At 44.9% G+C, this 19,361-nt stretch overlaps 1 protein-coding gene across 1 annotated transcript in view; it reads right to left on the bottom strand.

Annotated features, from left to right (window-relative positions):
- Window positions 1-5,222: 5,222 nt before the first annotated feature.
- LOC135508146 (protein phosphatase 1L) overlaps window positions 5,223-19,361 on the bottom strand; it is a 32,005-nt gene continuing 17,866 nt past the window's right edge. Inside the window, exons 2-4 of the mRNA XM_064928142.1 lie at window positions 11,616-11,790; window positions 10,027-10,188; window positions 5,223-6,906 (exon numbers count right to left, since the gene is read on the bottom strand). Of these exons, the coding sequence (XP_064784214.1) occupies window positions 6,554-6,906; window positions 10,027-10,188; window positions 11,616-11,790 (690 nt within the window). The 3' untranslated portion in view covers window positions 5,223-6,553. The remainder of the gene's footprint in view (window positions 6,907-10,026; window positions 10,189-11,615; window positions 11,791-19,361) is intronic.

The following is a 19,361-nucleotide window of genomic DNA, read 5'->3' as shown; positions in this document are numbered from 1 at the left end:
GATAAATTATCAGATGGTCATCTGCAGGTAGAGATACTGGTGTGCAAAACAGCAGAAAAGTAAATAAATAAAAACAGTATGGGGATGAGGTAGGTAAATTGGGTGGGCTATTTACCGATGGACTATGTACAGCTGCAGCGATCGGTTAGCTGCTCAGATAGCAGATGTTTAAAGTTGGTGAGGGAGATAAAAGTCTCCAACTTCAGGGATTTTTGCAATTCGTTCCAGTCACAGGCAGCAGAGAACTGGAAGGAAAGGCGGCCAAATGAGGTGTTGGCTTTAGGGATGATCTGTGAGATACACCTGCTGGAGCGCATGCTACGGGTGGGTGTTGCCATCGTGACCAGTGAACTGAGATGAGGCGGAGCTTAACCTAGCATGGACTTGTAGATGATCTGAAGCCAGTGGGTCTGGCGATGAATATGTAGCGTGGACCAGCCGACTAGAGCATACAGGTCGCAGTGGTGGGTGGGTGCTTTTGTAACAAAACGGATGGCACTGTGATAAACTGCATCCAGTTTGCTGAGTAGAGTATTGGAAGCTATTTTGTAGAAGACGTCGCCAAAGTCGAGGATCGGTAGGATAGTCAGTTTTACTAGGGTAAGTTTGGCGGCGTGAGTGAAGGAGGCTTTGTTGCGGAATAGTAAGCCGACTCTAGATTTGATTTTAGATTGGAGATGTTTGATATGAGTCTGGAAGAAGAGTCTACAGTCTAGCCAGACACCTAGGTACTTATAGATGTCCACATATTCTTGGTCGGAACCATCCAGGGTGGTGATGCTAGTCGGGCGTGCGGGTGCAGGCAGCGAACGGTTGAAAAGCATGCATTTGGTTTTACTAGTGTTTAAGAGCAGTTGGAGGCCACGGAAGTAGTGTTGTATGGCATTGAAGCTCGTTTGGAGGTTAGATAGCACAGTGTCCAAGGAAGGGCCAGAAGTATACAGAATGCCCGCAGCAAGAGCAACATCATTAATATATACAGAGAAAATAGTCGGCCAGAGAATTGAACCCTGTGGCACCCCCATAGAGACTGCCAGAGGACCGGACAACATGCCCTCCGATTTGACACACTGAACTCTGTCTGCAAAGTAGTTGGTGAACCAGGCAAGGCAGTCATCAGAAAAACCACATAGAACGCCCACCCTAGTCTCACCCTGGCCTAACCAAAATAGAGAATAAAAAGCCTCTCTATGGCCAGGGCGTGACAGTATCCCCCCCCCCCCAAAGGTGCGGACTCCGGCCGCAAAAACTGACTCTAAAGGGGAGGATCCAGGTGCTCCTTCTTACGGTGGCGGGTCGGGTGCAGGACGTGGACCCCGCTCCACCTCATTCTTGGCCCACTTAGGTGGCGCCTCTGGAGCGGGGACCCTCGCAGCGGGCCCCGGACTGAAGACCCTCATAGAGGGCGCCACTGGACTGAGGGGCACCTCTGGACTGAGGGGCGCCTCTGGACTGAGGGGCTGCAATTCTGGCAGCTCCGGAGTGAAGTGCGGCTCTGGCAGCTCCTGACTGGCGGGCGGCTCTGGCAGCTCCTGACTGACGGGCGGCTCTGGCAGCTCCTGACTGACGGGCGGCTCTGGCAGCTCTTGACTCACGGGCGGCTCTGGCAGCTCCTGAATCACGTGCGGCTCTGGCAGTTCCTGACTGACGGGCGGCTCTGGCAGCTCCTGACTGACCGGCGGCTCTGGCAGCTCCTGACTCACGGGCGGCTCTGGCAGCTCCTGACTCACGGGCGGCTCTGGCAGCTCCTGACTGACGGGCGGCTCTGGCATCTCCTGACTGACGGGCGGCTCTAGCATCTCCTGACTGACGGGCGGCTCTGGCGGCTCCGGACAGGAGGGAGACTCTGGCGGCTCCGGACAGGAGGGAGACTCTGGCGGCGCCGGACAGTAGGGGGACTCTGGCGGCTCCGGACAGGAGAGAGACTCTGGAAGCGAGACAGGCAGGAGAACCTGGAGGGAGGAGACGGAGAGACAGCCTGGTGCGTGGGGCTGCCACAGGACCCACCAGGCTGGTCAGACCTACAGGAGGCCTGGTGTGTGGAGGATGCACCAGATGGACCGGGCTGTGGGGGAGCACTGGAGATCTGGTGCATACCACTCACAGCTCTCCCTTAGGCTCAATGCCCACATTCGCCCGGCAGGCATAGGGCGAACTGCACCCTCCCAGCGCCCCGGAGACACAGCACGCAGCGCCGGCGCAAGATACCCTGGGCTGAAATGGCGTACCGGAGTCCAAACACGCTGAGCTGGCACAATACGCCCTGGCTGGATGCCCACTCTCGCATGGCACTTGCGGGGGCTGGCCTATAGCGCTCCGGGCTATGAGCGCGCACTGGCGACACCGTGCGCTTCACCACATAACACGGTGCCTGACCAGTACTACGTCCCTCCCGGTAAGCCCGGGGAGTTGGTTCAGGTCTATCGCCTGACTCCGCCAATCTCCCCGTGTGCCCCCCCATTTTTTGGGGCGGGGGGGGCTGCCTCTCGTGCCCGTTGCGCTGCCTTACCTCATATCGCCTCCGCTCAGCTTTCGCTGCCTCAAGTTCTTCTTTGGGGCGGCGATATTCCCCAGCCTGACTCCAGGGTCCCTTACCGTCTAGTATCTCCTCCCAAGTCCAGGAGTCCAGAACCCTCTGCTCCTTGTTACCACGCTGCTTGGTCTTTTTTTGGTGTGGGTAGTTCTGTAACGGCCGTTGGTGGAATAAGGTGAGGACCAAGGTGCAGTGTGGTACGTGTTCATCTTTATTTATGAATTGAATGAACACTGTATGAAAAAACAACAAAAGAGAATGAACGAAACCGAAACAGTTCTCTCTGGTACAGAATACAGAATAAAAAAACAGAAAACAACTACCCATATCCCATAGTGGGAAAACAGGCTGCCTTAGATATCTCTGTTTTCTATATATTTTGGTTAGGTCAGGGTGTGACTAGGGTGAGTACTCTAGTGTTGTATGTCTAGTGTTTTGTATGTCTAGGGTTTTGTATGTCTAGGGTTGTTGTAGGTCTAGGAGTTTTGTATTTCTATGTTGGCCTGATATGGTTCCCAATCAGAGACAGCTGTTTATCGTTGTCTCTGATTGGGGATCATATTTAGGCAGCCCTGTTTCCCACTTTCTGTTGTGGCACACAGGTTTGTCCCAAAACGGACGACACAAACAACTGGATTCGTTATCCTTTTCATGCCCTGCCTCCTGTCCACTTACCGATATCTGAATCATGAGAGCCTCATTGAAATTGCAATAAGTGGTTCTGTGAAAATTGAATTTAATCAGAAGCCAATGCCAGATTTCTGGATTGGGCTGCGCTCAGAGTATCCTGCCTTGGCAAATCGTGCTATTAAGACACTGATGCCCTTTGCAGCCACGCACCTATGTGAGAGTGGATTCTCGGCCCTCACTAGCATGAAATCTAAATACAGGCAGACTGTGTGTGGAAAATGATGTAAGACTGAGACTCTGTTCAATTACAACCCAACATTGCAGAGGTATGTGCATCCTTTCAAGCACACCCTTGTCATAAACCTGTGGTGAGTTATTCACAATTTTCGATTAACAAATAAGGTTTTATATGTAAGATGGTTAAATAAAGAGCAAAATGATTATTATTATATTATTATTTGTGCCCTATTCCTATAAGAGAGCTCTTTGTCATTTCCCATGAGCCGGGTTGTGACAAAAACTGATACTCATTCTTATGTTTAATAAATGTATTGTATAGTGTGTGTGTGGCAGGCTTACAATGATGGAAAACATTTTGAGAGTGTGCTGACCCTGGTGTTAGAGGGGGTACGCAGCTGGAGGTTGAATGTTTGAAGCGGTACGGAACTATAACAATTTTGGGAACCACTGCTCTACAACATCCGTAGAGTACTACCCTACCTCACAAGGGAAGCTGTGCAGGTCCTAATACAGGCACTTGTCCTCTCTCATCTGGACGACTGCAACTCGCTGTTGGCTGGGCTCCCCGCTTGTGCCATTAAACCCCTCCAATTTATCCAGAACGCAGCAGCCTGCTTGGTTTTCAACCTTCCCAAGTTCTCTCATGTCATCCCGCTCCTCTGGCTTCCAGTTGAAGCTCGCATCCACTACAAGACCATGGTGCTTACCTACGGAACAGGAAGAGGAACTGCCCCTCCCTACCTTCAGGCTATACTCAAACCCTGCACCCCAATGCTAGCCCCCCCCCCCCAGCTCTGACTCTACTGACAGCTACGTTATTGAGGAAAAATGTAATTTCTATGCCTGTGATGTGGTTGTCCCACCTAGCGATCTTAAGATGAATGCACTAACTGTAAGTCGCTCTGGGCAAGAGCGTCTGCTAAATTACCTAAATATAAATGTAATGTCATCATTTAGGATCCCCAAATGAAACCGAATCAATTGTTTAGTGTCATGACGTGACTGACGGGAGATGTATTCATTCATGTGTGACAATCCAGCACACTGGTGAAGAAACAGGAATACAGTGGTGTAATTGTTTGGCTCAATATTTGCATACATCATTGTGGTTTCTCTCTGGCCCCAGATTGTAATGCACTATTTCTTGGTGGCCATACTTGGTTATTAGGCTACAGAAAGGTCACAGACACAGTGGCGGACTTTACCATTAGGCAGAACAGGCAATTGCCTCAGGCCTCACATCATCATAACTAAAGCGGGGTATAATTAAAACAAATTATACTAGTAATAATAATAAAACAATTTAAAAAATCTCCGCTAAGACAGAGGGGCGCTGTTTCGTTCGCTGAAGATGCTTTTTCTGGCGGGATTGTTTCAGCCACTTGCAAATTGAAGAAAAGTTGGTGAGTTCACTGTTCGGATGCTGGAAATATTTTGGATGAATGTGCGATGGTAACCAAATTTTGAAGTGATTTTTTTGGTTGTGTTCATGGTACATAAAAAACCCATTGAAAATGTTGGTGCACTCGCTTGTGGATCTCAGACTGGACTCTGCCTGTGGCCTCCAAATCACTAAGTCCGACCCTACACATACACATTGATATATATGAATAGGCAACAGGTCAGCCAGATCTGTGACTCAAGATTTCAATTACTTATTATTTTTGCTCTATTATACAATTAAAATAGGCCTCCATTTTGATTGGACCCAATATACATATTTTATAAGTAATTGACCATGTTATATCTGAGAGGGCAGTTGCAGCTAACTCTCTGCACGTTCTCTTTCAAATTGGCAAAAGTAAGGACAACAAAAACATTTCACAAGGTAGCATTGAATTTTAATACTGACAGACTGTATTTGGCAGAGTATACGAGTGACTTGTTGGTGAGCTGTCCACAAGCGACGCTTGTTGTTACATCATCGTCTTATGCGTGTGTAAAGGTCAACAATAAACAGCTGTATATGTTTTATTTTGGCAATAATATTAAAACGGAAACAACAAATAAGGCAAATAAGGTACATTGTTAAATTATAAAAGGCTTGCCACAGTTTCAAGCATAAAATGTACCTATGAAATACAGTAGTAATTTTAGTATTCAATACAGTATTACAGTAGTAAAACTAACACAAGGGTGGCCAACTGTTCCTGGATAACCCGTGTGTGCAGTCTTTATTACTTAAAACTCTTTGAATCAGGTGTGCTGGGCTGGAATGAAACCCTGCACACACTGCTGCTACTTCCGGAGCAAAGTTGGCCATCCTTGGTCTCTAACATGATCCTGGCCTTATTAACACATCAGTATTCACTCCAATCATATTGCATATTACTGGCAATTAGCCTTCCTGTCTCAGCTGTGTAGCCTTTGAATCAGTCGATTCCGACGGACGCACCAACACCTGTGTGCTAACATTCACAGATCTTTCCCAAACATGGATAGGCTAAACAAATATCCTATACAGGTCCAGTACCATAATAGAGTAACTATACATCAGCCTGGTTAAGACTGTGTTAACAAAAAAAAGGCAATGGCTGGAGCTAAGTCAGGGTTTGATCCTGTATACGACCAAGGAACTTACAGCATTTTTTATGGGCTGATATAAGGGCTTATCATTCCACAACAATAAAAGTCCCGAAAGGTACATTTTTTCTTTTTTTTCTTTCTTCAGGACAGTGTCAGTCCTTTGACAGTAGAACACACTGCTGTTGTTTGTTGGTAGAGAACAGTAGATCACAGTATGCAGTGCTGGTTGAGTCAGAGAGTCATCTTCTCATTGATGCAGAAGGGGTGATCTCCAGTTGTGTGTCAGTAAAGGTTGAATGGATGAGATTAGTGTTCATGCTGAATGCCAACGTGTGAGACGGAGGTGTGTGTGTCAGGACGATCTAGCATTCCAGCTTCAGAGTAAAATCCATATATCAAACAAAAATGTGTATCTTTCCAAAAGTTATGGTCAGAAATGAAAACAAATAGTTTTGGGTGTAGGGGTACGTGCGTGTCAAAGAGAATGCCAGGTATCCAGGTTGCGACAGTTCCCAATCCTCCCCAGGTTGATTGCTTGCTACACTATTAACAAGGGAGAAGAGACCATCTAGAACATAACAATAATGATGACCCTATCATGACATTGTGACCTCATCACCACCTCTACTCCCCAGCCCTGCTCCCCACAGGACCACTCTTGAACTTGACCACCATGACAGTGATGTTGTCTGGGCAGCCGCGGTAAAAGGACTGCAGCACAATGCTCTTGGCACCGTAGTGCGGCTCGTCCAGGCGCTCGCGCACAAAGCGCACCGCCTCCTCGTTGCTGAAGGCGTCCCACAGGCCGTCCGACGCCAGGATCATGAACTCGGGCTGCAGCTTGTCCAGGTCAAAGGTCAACACATCAGGATCGGGGATGACCACGTTGAGGTTCTTCAGGGGGTAGTCGCCCAGCGATCGAGACATGGCCAGGATGCCCTGGACTCGCCATGAACCGTTGAAGCTTATGAAGCCCCCTGGTGGTGAAGGAATGGAAGTGCAATGCAATTGAATTAAACTACCTGTAACTTTATACATTGGTCATTCATTGTGTACACAGAAAACAACACAGAAGAAAGTGCAGACTGAGCATAGAGATGTCTGTATCCTAGTCAAAGTACACAATATCTATATATCTATAAATATTATATTTACCATATCCAGTGGCGTAAAGTACTTAAGTAAAAATACTTGAAAGTACTACTTAAGTAGTTTTTCTGGGTATCTGTACTTTACTTTACAGATTTTTTTAAACTTTTACTTCACTACATTCCTAAAATGATGTATTTTTTACTCCATACATTTTCCCTGACAACCCAAAGTACTCGTTACATTTTGAATGCTAAGCAGAAAAGGAAAATTGTGAAATTCCCACACTTATCAAGAGAACACATGGTCATCCCTACTGCCTATGTTCTGGCGGAATCACTAAAAACTAATGCAGTTTGTAAATGATGTCTGAGTGTTGGAGTGTGCCCCTGGCTATCCATACATTTTAAAAACAAGAAAATGCTGCCACCTGCTTTGGTTAATATAAGGAATTTGAAATTATTTATACTTTTACTTTGATACTTAGGTATATTTTAGGAATTCAATCCACTTGTGAAACTTACGTATATTTAAAACCAAATACTTTTAGACTTTTACTCAAGCAGTATTTTACTGAGTAACTTTCACTTTTACTTAAGTCATTTTCTATTACACTTTTACTCAAGTATGACAATTGGGTACTTTTTACACCACTGACCAAATCCAGCACAGGATATATTAGTGCTTTCTATCATTTGTCAGAGCTAATAATCCTCGCAAGGCTGCCGGCCCAGACGGCATCTCTAGCCATGTCCTCAGCATGCGCAGAAGAGCTGGCTGATGTGTTTACGGACATATTCAATCTATCCCTATCCCAGTCTGCTGTCCCCACTTGCTTCAAGATGTCCACCATTGTTCCTGTACCCACGAAGGCAAAGATAACTGAACTAAATCGCTATCTCCCTGTAGCACTCACTTCTGTCATCATGAAGTGCTTTGAGAGGCTAGTCAAGGATCATATCACCTCCACCTTACCTGACACCCTAGACCCACTTCGATTTGCTTACCGCCCCAATAGACCCACAGACGATGCAATGACCATCGCACTGCACAATGCCCTATCCCATCTGGACAAGAGGAATACCTATGTAAGAATGCTGTTCATTGACTATAGCTCAGTGTTCAACACCATAGTATCCTCCAAGCTCATCATTAAGCTGGACTTCCTGACGGGCCGCCCCCAGGTGTTGAAGGTAGAAACAACACCTCCACTTCGCCGATCCTCAACATAGGGGCCCCACAAGGGTGCGTGCTCAGCCCCCTCCTGTACTCCCTGTTCACCCATGACTGCATGGCCACGTATGCCTCCAACTCAATCATCAAGTTTGCAGAAGACACAACAGTAGTATACCTGATTACCAACAATGACGAGACAGCGTACAGGGAGGAGGTGAGAGCCCTGGGAGAGTGGTGCCAGGAAAATAACGAAACGAAGGAGCTGATCGTGGACTCCAGGAAACAGCTGAGGGAGCACCCCCACTATCCAGATTGACGGGACCGCAGTGAAGGTGGAAAGCTTCAAGCTCCTCGGTGTACACATCACTGACGATCAGAAATGGTCCACCCACACAGACAGTGTGGTGAAGAAGGTGCAACAGTGCCTCTTCAACCTCAGGAGGCTGAAGAAATTTTAGGCTTGGCCTCTAAAACCCCACAAACTTTTACGGATGCAAAATTGAGAGCATCCTGTCGGGCTGTATCACCACTTGGTACAGCAACTGCACTGCCCGCAACCACAGGGCTCGCCAGAGGTTGGTGCGGTCTGCCAAACGCATCACAGAGGGTAAACTACCTCTCCAGGACACCTACAACACCTGATGTCATGGGGAGGCCATCATCAAGGTCATCAACAACCCGAGCTATGGCCTGTTCACCCCACTATCATCCAGAAGGTAAGGTTAGTACCTGTGCATCAAAGCTGGGACCGAGAGACTGAAAAACTGCTTCTATCTCAAGGCCATCAGACAGTTAAATAACCATCACTTGCCGGCTTCTACCTGGTTACGCAACACTGCAGCTTAGAGGCTGCTGCCCTATGTACATAGAAATGGAATCACTGGTCACTTTAATAATGTTTACATACTGCTTTAGTTTTCTCATATGTATATACTGTTTTCTATTCTACTGCATTTTAGTCAAAGCCACTGCGACAATGCTCAATCTAATATCTGTATTTCTTAATTCCATTATTTTACTTTTAGATTTGTGTGTATTGTTGTGAATTGTTAGATACTGCTGCACTGTTGGAGCTAGGAACACAAGCATTTTGCTACACCCACAATAACATCTAAATATGTGTATGTGACCAACACAATTTGATTTGATTTGATAAGACATCACTGATTGCATTTCCAAAGAGGGTCAACAGGTGGCGACTCAAGGCTACAATTCTTAGTCTCTCCATTTGACACTGATTCATTCCAGTGATTCATCCTAGCGTGCCATTGTGATCTGCTGAAATGTGGGAAACATTTTATGAGGATAATTATACACTGCGTGCCACAGCCAAGGAAATGTATGTGTGTTTTGTTTCTGTGACAGTTTGTTTCCTGGACAGTTTGAAGGCCAAATGCAGCAGATTTTTATTATCAATATCAAATCCTATCTGGGTAAAAATTAAGTACATTCCATTAAAATGGTCAAAAAGAAAGAAAAATAGCTTTTTAGCAAAACACTATTTCTGAAACAAGAATTTTGCTAGGACTGTCTTGAAGTGGTCTGACTTGGGAGGGGAAAAGTAGATGTTATTGGCAGAGAGGTTTGGAAACACAGAACAAAACATAATTTTGACAGGACAGGACCTTTAAGCCTGGTGCTGGACTGAGAAGCATTTTCAATTGAGATTTTTTCATTTAAAATGCTTTTTTAGTTCCGTTCTAAAGCAGCCCTGTGAAATTTAGCGTGACTTAACTCTGTAGTATTTACGGTTTAGCTTGGTTTGACACAAACGTCACTACAACGTCCCCATAACGTTGTGGTCCTTTTGATCCATGCAGCGCTCCGCTCACCTGCCCTCTTGATCCTCTTGCGCTCTTTGAGCTGGTAGGGCTTGTGGTCATGTGACAGGGCCACCGCATTCCCATCCTTGTCACACAGCACGCCCCTCGAGTCCCCAACGTTGGCCACTGTTAGCTCCCGGTCTGATAGCAGAGCCACCAGACATGTAGTGCCTAAGAGAGAGAGAAATAGTTTTTTTTCTTTTTTAAAGGGACATTCCAAAACCATAGCTAGATCTACACAACCGATGGCCTGGGACGTGGATCTATTTTGATATTAGACTACTGTGAAGTAATGAAAACATTTGATGTCCCTTTAAGTTTACTTGAATACATTTTTCACCTGTGTTTCTCATTCTCAGAATACAATATGTGTATCCTAGTCTACTATCAAGCGCAATACTGAATGCCATAGTGTATTTACACTGAGTGTACAAAACATTAAGAACACCTGCTCTTTCCATGACACAGGCTGACCAGGTGAATCCAGGTGAAAGCTCTGATCCCTTATTGATGTCACTTGTTAAATCCACTTCAAATCAGTGTAGATGAAGGGGAGTAGACAGGTTAAAAAGGGATTTTTAAGCTTTGATACAATTAAGACATTCAGAGGGTGAATGGGCAAGACAGTAGGTGCCAGGCGCACCGCTTTGAGTGTGTCAAGAACTGCAGCGCTGCTGGGTTTTCAGTTTCCCATGTGTATCAAGAATGGGCCACCACCCAAAAGGACATCCAGCCAACTTGACAAGACTGTGGGAAGCATTGGAGTCAACATGGGCCAGCATCCCTGTGGAATGCTCTCGATACCTTTCAGAGTCCATGCCCTGATGAATTGAGGCTGTTCTGAGGGCAAAGGAGGGGTGCAACTCAATATTAGGAAAGTGTTCCCAATGTTTTGTACACTCAATGTATATCATAACAATGAAAGCATCCGAGTAACAGCTATTCCTGGCCCTAATAACTTACCTGACAAAGGTTTATCTTTTCATTCTGCACATGTCCTCCACTTCCATTGGAATTGATTTATATGGTACTGTTTCCAGTACAGGCATCTAATCCATTTCTCAGGGCTGACAATAAATCTCCCAGGGCAACAAAGGGATGCGACACTGACTTTATGTCTTGACCTTCAAAAGCTCTTCTACATGGAGACATTTCACCGTCGCCATAACAAATAATACTACATTTAAGGTATACGGATTTTCTTCTTCATAGACAAAATCTGTAAAACATCTATAAAAAAGTGCTTTACATTTATAAAAAGTGTTCCTCGTCTTTCCGTTTTCTCTACGCCGAACGTCATTAGGATGTTTTACAGAGAGGGTCAACTCTGACCAGTCTTAACCTGGGTTAAGTTCAATAGGTGGAAAACAGAGTGAAACAGGGAGGCACTACCTTAACTTGTCCAATAAGAACACATATTTTCGTTTCCTACTGAAGATAACTATCTGACCTACTGTCTTAACCCCTCCCCCATTGTTGCCACCTTTTTAATGTGTGGGCTCGTATTCACAAAACGTCTCAGAGTAGGAGTGCTGATCTAGGATCAGGTTCCCCCTGTACATGTAATCTTATTAATTATTGGCAAAACGGTCCCTCACCTGCTTCGTCATGATTGGCGGAGAGCTTGTCCACCATGTCTCGGTCCACAGCCAGGATGCGCTGCTCCAGGATGCTGTGGTAGGAGAGAACGCCCTCCCTCTTCTCCCTGTCATAGGACAGCAGCTGCTGCCTCAGAGACTCTGGCAAGTGGGCCTTCACGAAGTCAGCTGCAGCCTGAGAGAGAGAAGGGAGGATAGATAAAGAATTTCCCTTATTTGGTTGAATTTCAGTTATTTGACTGGTCGACATTCCAACGATTTGTTGATAGAACACCGTGCCGTTACATGTACAGAATGTTAGCTTTTTTTCTTATAGCCAAATTCATCCAGACTCAACTTTATGTTTGAAAGACGTACATGATTATTATCTATACTCAGCAGTGTTCTGAGTTAATTAATGGTAGCCTTGAGATAGAGTGTCTATGTGCCCATCTTTTACAAGAGCACAGACAGGAGATCTTATTTTATACTTAACCTTTATTTAACTAGGCAAGTCAACGGCAGCCAAACCCTAATCCGTACATCGCTGGGACAATTGTGCGCCTCCCTATGGGACTCCCAATCACAGCCGGTTGTGATACAGCCTGGAATTGAACCAGGGTCTGTAGTGACACATCTAGCTGCAGAGCCTTTAGACCGCTGCACCACTCGGGAGGTAGCTGCCAAGGTAAACAAAGTATCAGATATTTAGTTTCAAAATGTCCGTTTATATCATGGTTAAATTTAAATTGAGTCAAAACAAATTCTTCAAATTGAAATACATTGAAATGGACTTGACCCCAAAATACAAGTTGAAAACACTTTTTATACACACCAAAGGCACGACATGACACTCAAAGATACCCATGCTTTCTTTCTATTCATTATTTACAGTAAGACCCAGTAAGAGCATATCTAAACAAAAAGCTATACATAGCACAGGACCATAAAGCTATATTTGACCAAGCACATTTTATATATACAGTGTAGAAATGGTTTCAATGTATATGGCAGTATGTCTACACATAATTAATGTGTTTACATAAAGCACTGAGTGAATGGAGGCTATTTGTAAGATATTTTAATATGCACGCCCAAACGCACACTTGGTTGAGTTACTAATTTCAATGATTTATGCCTGGCTGTTCAGGAATTAATTGTGTAAGGGATAATCAACGAGAGGCTATGCGTTCTATGGAAAATAATGAACGACGTGGAAGGTGTGTTCCACGACGCGCTAGCAGAGTGGAACTGACTTTCCACGGAGTTGCATTATTTTCCAGAGAACGCATAGAGCGCCGAGTTCATTATCATTTTTATACCATGGCTATAATGTAACACATTTGCCGGTAGAAATGTGTTCAACATCCGCTGAAGTAGCTAGCATTTACTAGATAGCTACAGTAGTTGCCGTGGTAGCCAAACAACCAGACTTGCTAGTTTAGCTAACCAAAACATCCGTCCTTGCTTGTCATTATGAAAATCGAATTCAACAATGCCAATAATGTTTTCAATTCGACTTTTGCTTTCAAAAGCAGCTCAAGGGCCTCCCGGGTGGCGCAGTGGCGGGCTGGGTGCAGTGCGCAGGTCTAACATAGAAAGTGTAAGAAGGAATTATAGCCATTGAATTCTACCGTGCAAATATACTGTGCATTATAGGTAAATAATACATGCTCTAGAACGCCTGTCAAGCCAATCGGAAACAAGTAATCAACAATGCCATGGTATTGTTAAGCAATAAGGCCCGAGGAGGTGTGGTATATGGCCAATATACCACGGCTAAGGGCTGTTTTTATGTACAACGCATCGCTAAGTGCCTTGACACAGCCCTTAGCTGTGGTATATTGGCGATATATCACCCACCAAAAATGTATAATAATATGTAAATATCACAAACCCCTTGTCACACCCTGACCATAGTTTGCTTTGTATGTTCTATGTTTTGTTTGGTCAGGGTGTGATCTGAGTGGGCATTCTATGTTGGATGTCTTGTTTGTCTGTTTCTGTGTTTGGGCCTGATATGGTTCTCAATCAGAGGTAGGTGTTAGTCATTGTCTCTGATTGGGAGCCATATTTAGGTAGCCTGTTTTGTGTTGGGTTTTGTGGGTGATTGTTCCTGTCTCTGTGTTTTGCACCAGTTAGGACTGTTTTCAGTTTTCCACGGTTTCTTGTTTTTGTATAAGTATATTTGTTCACGTTATCTTTTATTAAAGATGTTTATAAATAACCACGCTGCGTTTTGGTCCGCCTCTCCTTCCCAGGAGGAATCCCGTGACACCCCTGAGGGTTTGAACTGCACTGTTGGTTAAGGGCTTGTAAGGAAGCATTTCATTGTAAGGTCTACACTTGTTGTATTTGGAGCATGTGAAAAAGTTTGATTTGCCTTATTGAATGGGTTATAAACTGTTTATCAACTTAATTAAAGCAGTAAAAATAAATGTTTTGTCATACCCCTGGTATACGGTCTGATATACCATGGCTGTCAGCCAATCAGCATTCAGGGTTCGAACCACCCAGTTAATAATGACTAATCAAGTACCATGGGAAGAGCTCTACAGTGTGCATGAAGGTTAACATTGGTTTCCAGTGATGATGTTAAAAAGACTCTGTATATTGAGATTACTGTGTATTCGGGAAAGGGGGATCCCTAGTCAGTTGTACTGAATTCATTCATTCAGTTGAACTGAATGCATTCAACTGAAATGTGTCTTTCGCATTTAACCCAACCAATCAGAAAGGTGCTGGTGTCTGCCTTAATCAGCAACCATGTCATCAGTGCCCGGGAACAGTGGGTTAAATGCCTTGCTTGGGGGCAGAATGCCAGATTTGTACCTTGTCAGCTCAGGTATTCGATCCAGTAACCTTTCCGGTTACAACCCTAACGCTCCTATCCGCCAAAGCTACCTTGCTCCGGTAAGCACAGTGAATCCTCTTAGTTTCACTACAAATAAAAATGTGATATTAGTTGGACTGACATTAAGAGGATGGTATTCAGTAGCTTAGTGGTTATTTTTTTGTCTGGGAGGTGAAAGAGAAAATGAAGGATGGTTCAACAGGTGTTCTGTGCTTAATTATTCAACAACCTCTCTTCATTGCCATTCCTCCCTCCTTCCTGCTCTCTTTTTCAAGCCCTTTCCTTATTTCCCCTGCCCCCTACTTTCTCCTCAGATCACGTTCACTGAACACTAATGCAGCAGCTAGACGTTCAGAAATATTTCAGTAGAGAACCGTTCAAAACTCTCTCAAACTTGAGGCTCCAACGCTCATGTCGTTTGCATATTCGTTACACTTTGCAATCAACAGTTGTGTTTTCATCAGTCCTGTAATCAAGGCATCCAATTAACCGAGGCAGATGAGATATTAACGAACAAACTCATTTCGCCCATAGTGATAATTGTAGGAGCAGATTCATTTGAGATGGGGGGGGGGGGGGGGGTGTAATGATCAAAACAACCAACTCTTCATTAGTCTCCCTCTCTATAAGTGTACACAGGGAGCAGTGAATAGTGAATGTAGTTACCCATCCAAGAGCCCAAATGAGTGAGCCATGTAAAAGTCAATGCAGTCTTCATGGCTGTAGACTCAATTTTATTTGGTAGAAAACCTTTCAGAGAGAAGTTCCCCCATAAACTCAACTGTCAGTTTGAACCAAAATAAAATGAAGAATATTAACTTGTAATGGCCTTGTTGGTTAAGTGTCTGGCCTGAGATTGGAAGGTTGAGAGTTCGAGCTCCGGCTCTCTCATTCTAAATACAGAAAATGGGACCCAATGAGTCTCTGCTTGGCACTCAGCATTGAGGAGAGAGATTGGAGGTAAGGTCCTGTGATAGACTAGCATTCTGTCCAGGGGGGTAAACTTGTACATCAAGTTGTCTCACATTAGAGACACCGGAGATAGGCACCTGGTACTTTACTGACCTTTTACCTTTTTGGTCAAAATAAGGACTGCTAAAAGATTGAAAAAAGAAAGAGTTGAGAATATGCAACATATTTGCAGTTTAAGGACACACTGCTCAGTTAGGAACAGGCTGCTCTATACACAGATATTTGTTTTGGAGACATTTCTCTCCATTTGATATTGGGAGACAAGCAAACATTTATATTTACCAACTTGCAGAAAATTATTTGGAGAAAAGCCCTTGAACACAAACACCTCCTGCAACTGGAAGGCGGAGGAGGGGAAGATTTTTCTTCATTCCGGAGACTTGGGTAACTTATGGTTTGTACTGAAAAGGTGAACATTTAGCCGTCTGACTCTGTTGGGTTTGGTGCATGCAAACATACACATGCTTTCTCAAACTAACACATCTCCTCTGTTACTCTCACCATATCCTTGCCAAAAGAGCTCAGCTCCGGATAACTTAATTCAACACACGGCCCCTTCTGACAAAAAAAGTTCCACAACACACTCCTATATGCATGTTCTTATAACTCATTCCCTCAGTGGTCTATAGTCTACTGCATGTGCTTCTCTTGGACGTGTCTCTGGCACTAGTCAGGATGTTGTGCAACCTTCTCTTAATTGAAGATGGCGCCCGGAAGAAATGGCAACCATGTTACTAATCAATTCTGCTATTATGTGGGTTTTTTGCGTTATTTGTAACTTATTTTGTACATAATGTTTCTGCCACCGTATCTTATGGCAAAACAAACTTCTGGATATCAGGACAATGATCATTCACCTCGGATTAGACAAAGATTTTTTCGTCACCAAGCAGGACGCCCAGGATGTACTTTAGACATCCGACAAGGCCAAAATCCCTGTCATTGGCAGGAGAAAGAGACGCCTGTATAGAGGACACGGCGCTGGGTGCCTCGTAATGATCCGCCGACGGCGAGTGGGAAATCTGCCCTTACCATCAATATTACTTGCCAACGTACATTCATTGGACAGTACATTAGACGAGGTACGATCACGAATATCCTACCAACGGGACATCAAAAACTGTAACATCTTATGTTTCACCAAACCGTGGCTGAATTACGACATGGAAAACATTCCGCTAGCGGGATATAAGCTGCACCGGCTAGCAAGAACAGCACAGTAAGATGGGGGGGTGGTCTGTGTATATTTCTAAACAACAGCCGGTGCACAAATTCTAAGGAAGTCTCTAGATTTCGCTCGAAGTAGAGTAGCTGATGATAAGCTGTAGACCACACTATTTTCCAAGAGAGTTTTCATCTATTTTTTTCCGAGGCTGTGTATTTACCACCACAGACGGACACTGGCACTAAGACCACACTGAGTCAGCTGCATAAGGAAATAAGCAAACAGGAACCACTCACCCAGTGGTGGCGCTCCTACTGGCCAGGGACGTTAATGCAGGGAAACTTAAATCAGTTTTACCTAATTTCTATCAGCATGTTAAATGCACAACCAGAGGGAGAAAAAAATAGAGATCACCTTCACTCCACGCACAGAGATGCGTAGAAAGCTCTCCCTTGCCCTCCATTTGGCAAATCTGACAATAATTATATCCCCTTGATTCCTGCTTTCAAGCAAAAATGAAAGCAGGAAACACCAGTGACTCGGTCTATAAAAAAGTGGTCAGATGAAGCAGATGCTAAACTACAGGACAGTTTTGCTAGCACAGACTGGAATATGTTCCAGGATTCTTTCGATGGCATTGAGGAGTACATTGAGGGGAAAAAGTATTTGATCCCCTGCTGATTTTGTACGTTTGCCCACTGACAAAGAAATTATCAGTCTATAATTTTAATGGTAGGTTTATTTGAACAGAGAGAGACAGAATAACAACAACAAAAATCCAGAAAAGCGCATGTCAAAAATGTTATAAATTGATTTGCATTTTAATGAGGGAAATAATTATTTGACCCCTCTGCAAAACATGACTTAGTACTTGGTGGCAAAACCCTTGTTGGCAATCACAGAGGTCAGACGTTTCTTGTAGTTGGCCACCAGGTTTGCACACAACTCAGGAGGGATTTTGTCCCACTTCTCTTTGCAGATCTTCTCCAAGTCATTAAGGTTTCGAGGCTGACGTTTGGCAACTCGAACCTTCAGCTCCCTCCACAGATTTTCTATGGGATTAAGGTCTGGAGACTGGCTAGGCCACTCCAAGACCTTAATGTACTTCTTCTTGAGCCACTCCTTTGTTGCCTTGGCCGTGTGTTTTGGGTCATTGTCATGCTGGAATACCCATCCACGACCCATTGTCAATGCCCTGGCTGAGGGAAGGAGGTTCTCACCCAAGATTTGACGGTACATGGCCCCGTCCATTGTCCCTTTGATGCGGTGAAGTTGTCCAGTCCCCTTAGCAGGAAAACACCCCCAAAGCATAATGTTTCCACCTCCATGTTTGACGGTGCGGATGGTGTTCTTGGGGTCATAGGCAGCATTCCTCCTCCTCCAAACACGGTGAGTTGAGTTGATGCCAAAGAGCTCAATTTTGCTCTCATCTGACCACAACACTTTCACCCAGTTGTCCTCTGAATCATTCAGATGTTCATTGGCAAACTTCAGACGGGCATGTATATGTGCTTTCTTGAGCAGGGGGGACCTTGCGGGCGCTGCAGGATTTCAGTCCTTCACAGCGTAGTGTGTTACCAATTGTTTTCTTGGTGACTACGGTCCCGGCTGCCTTGAGATCATTGACAAGATCCTCCCGTGTAGTTCTGGGCTGATTCCTCACCGTTCTCATGATCATTGCAACTCCACAAGGTGAGATCTTGCATGGAGCCCCAGGCCGAGGGAGATTGACAGTTCTTTCGTGTTTCTTCCATTTGCGAATAATCGCACCAACTGTTGTCACCTTCTCACCAAGCTACTTGGTGATGGTCTTGTAGCCCATCCCAGCCTTGTGTAGGTCTACAATCTTGTCCCTGACATCCTTGGAGAGCTCTTTGGTCTTGGCCATGGTGGAGAGTTTGGAATCTGATTGATTGATTGCTTCTGTGGACAGGTCTTTTATACAGGTAACAAGCTGAGATTAGGAGCACTCCCTTTAAGAGTGTGCTCCTAATCTCAGCTCATTACCCGTATAAAAGACACCTGGGAGCCAGAAATCTTTCTGATTGAGAGGGGGTCAAATACCTATTTCCCTCATTAAAATGCAAATCAATTTATAACATTTTTGACATGAGCTTTTCTGGATTTTTTTGTTATTCTGTCTCTCACTGTTCAAATAAACCTACCATTCAAATTATAGACTGATCATTTCTTGGTCAGTGGGTAAACATACAAAATCAGCAGGGGATCAAATACTTTTTCCCTCACTGTACACCACATCAGTCACTGGCTTTATCAATAAGTGCATCAAGGACGTCGTCCCCACGCGCGTCGGATGTGGCAGGGCCTGCAAACTATTACAGACTACAAAGGGAAGCACAGCTGCAAGCTGCCCAGTGACACAAGCCTACCAGACGAGCTAAGGCAAGCAACACTGAGGCATGCATGAGAGCATCAGCTGTTCCGGACGACTATGTGATCACGCTCCCCGTAGCCGACGTGAGTAAGATCTTTAAACAGGTCAACATTCAGACGGATTACCAGGACGTGTGCTCCGGGCATGTGCTGACCAACTGGCAGGTGTCTTTACTGACATTTTCAACATGTCCTTGATTTGAGTCTGTAATACCAACATGCTTCAAGCAGACCACCATAGTCCCTGTGCCCAAGAGCACTAAGGTAACCTGCCTAAATGACTACAGACCCGTAGCACTCACATCCGTATCCATGAAGTCCTCTGAAAGGCTTGTAATGGCTCACATTAACACAAATATCCCAGAAACCCTAGACCCACTCC

The sequence above is a fragment of the Oncorhynchus masou genome, chromosome 3 (genome assembly GCF_036934945.1).
Source record: "Oncorhynchus masou masou isolate Uvic2021 chromosome 3, UVic_Omas_1.1, whole genome shotgun sequence".
In the NCBI taxonomy this organism is placed as follows: Eukaryota; Metazoa; Chordata; class Actinopteri; order Salmoniformes; family Salmonidae; genus Oncorhynchus; species Oncorhynchus masou.
This window is presented reverse-complemented; position numbering and strand designations above follow the sequence as displayed.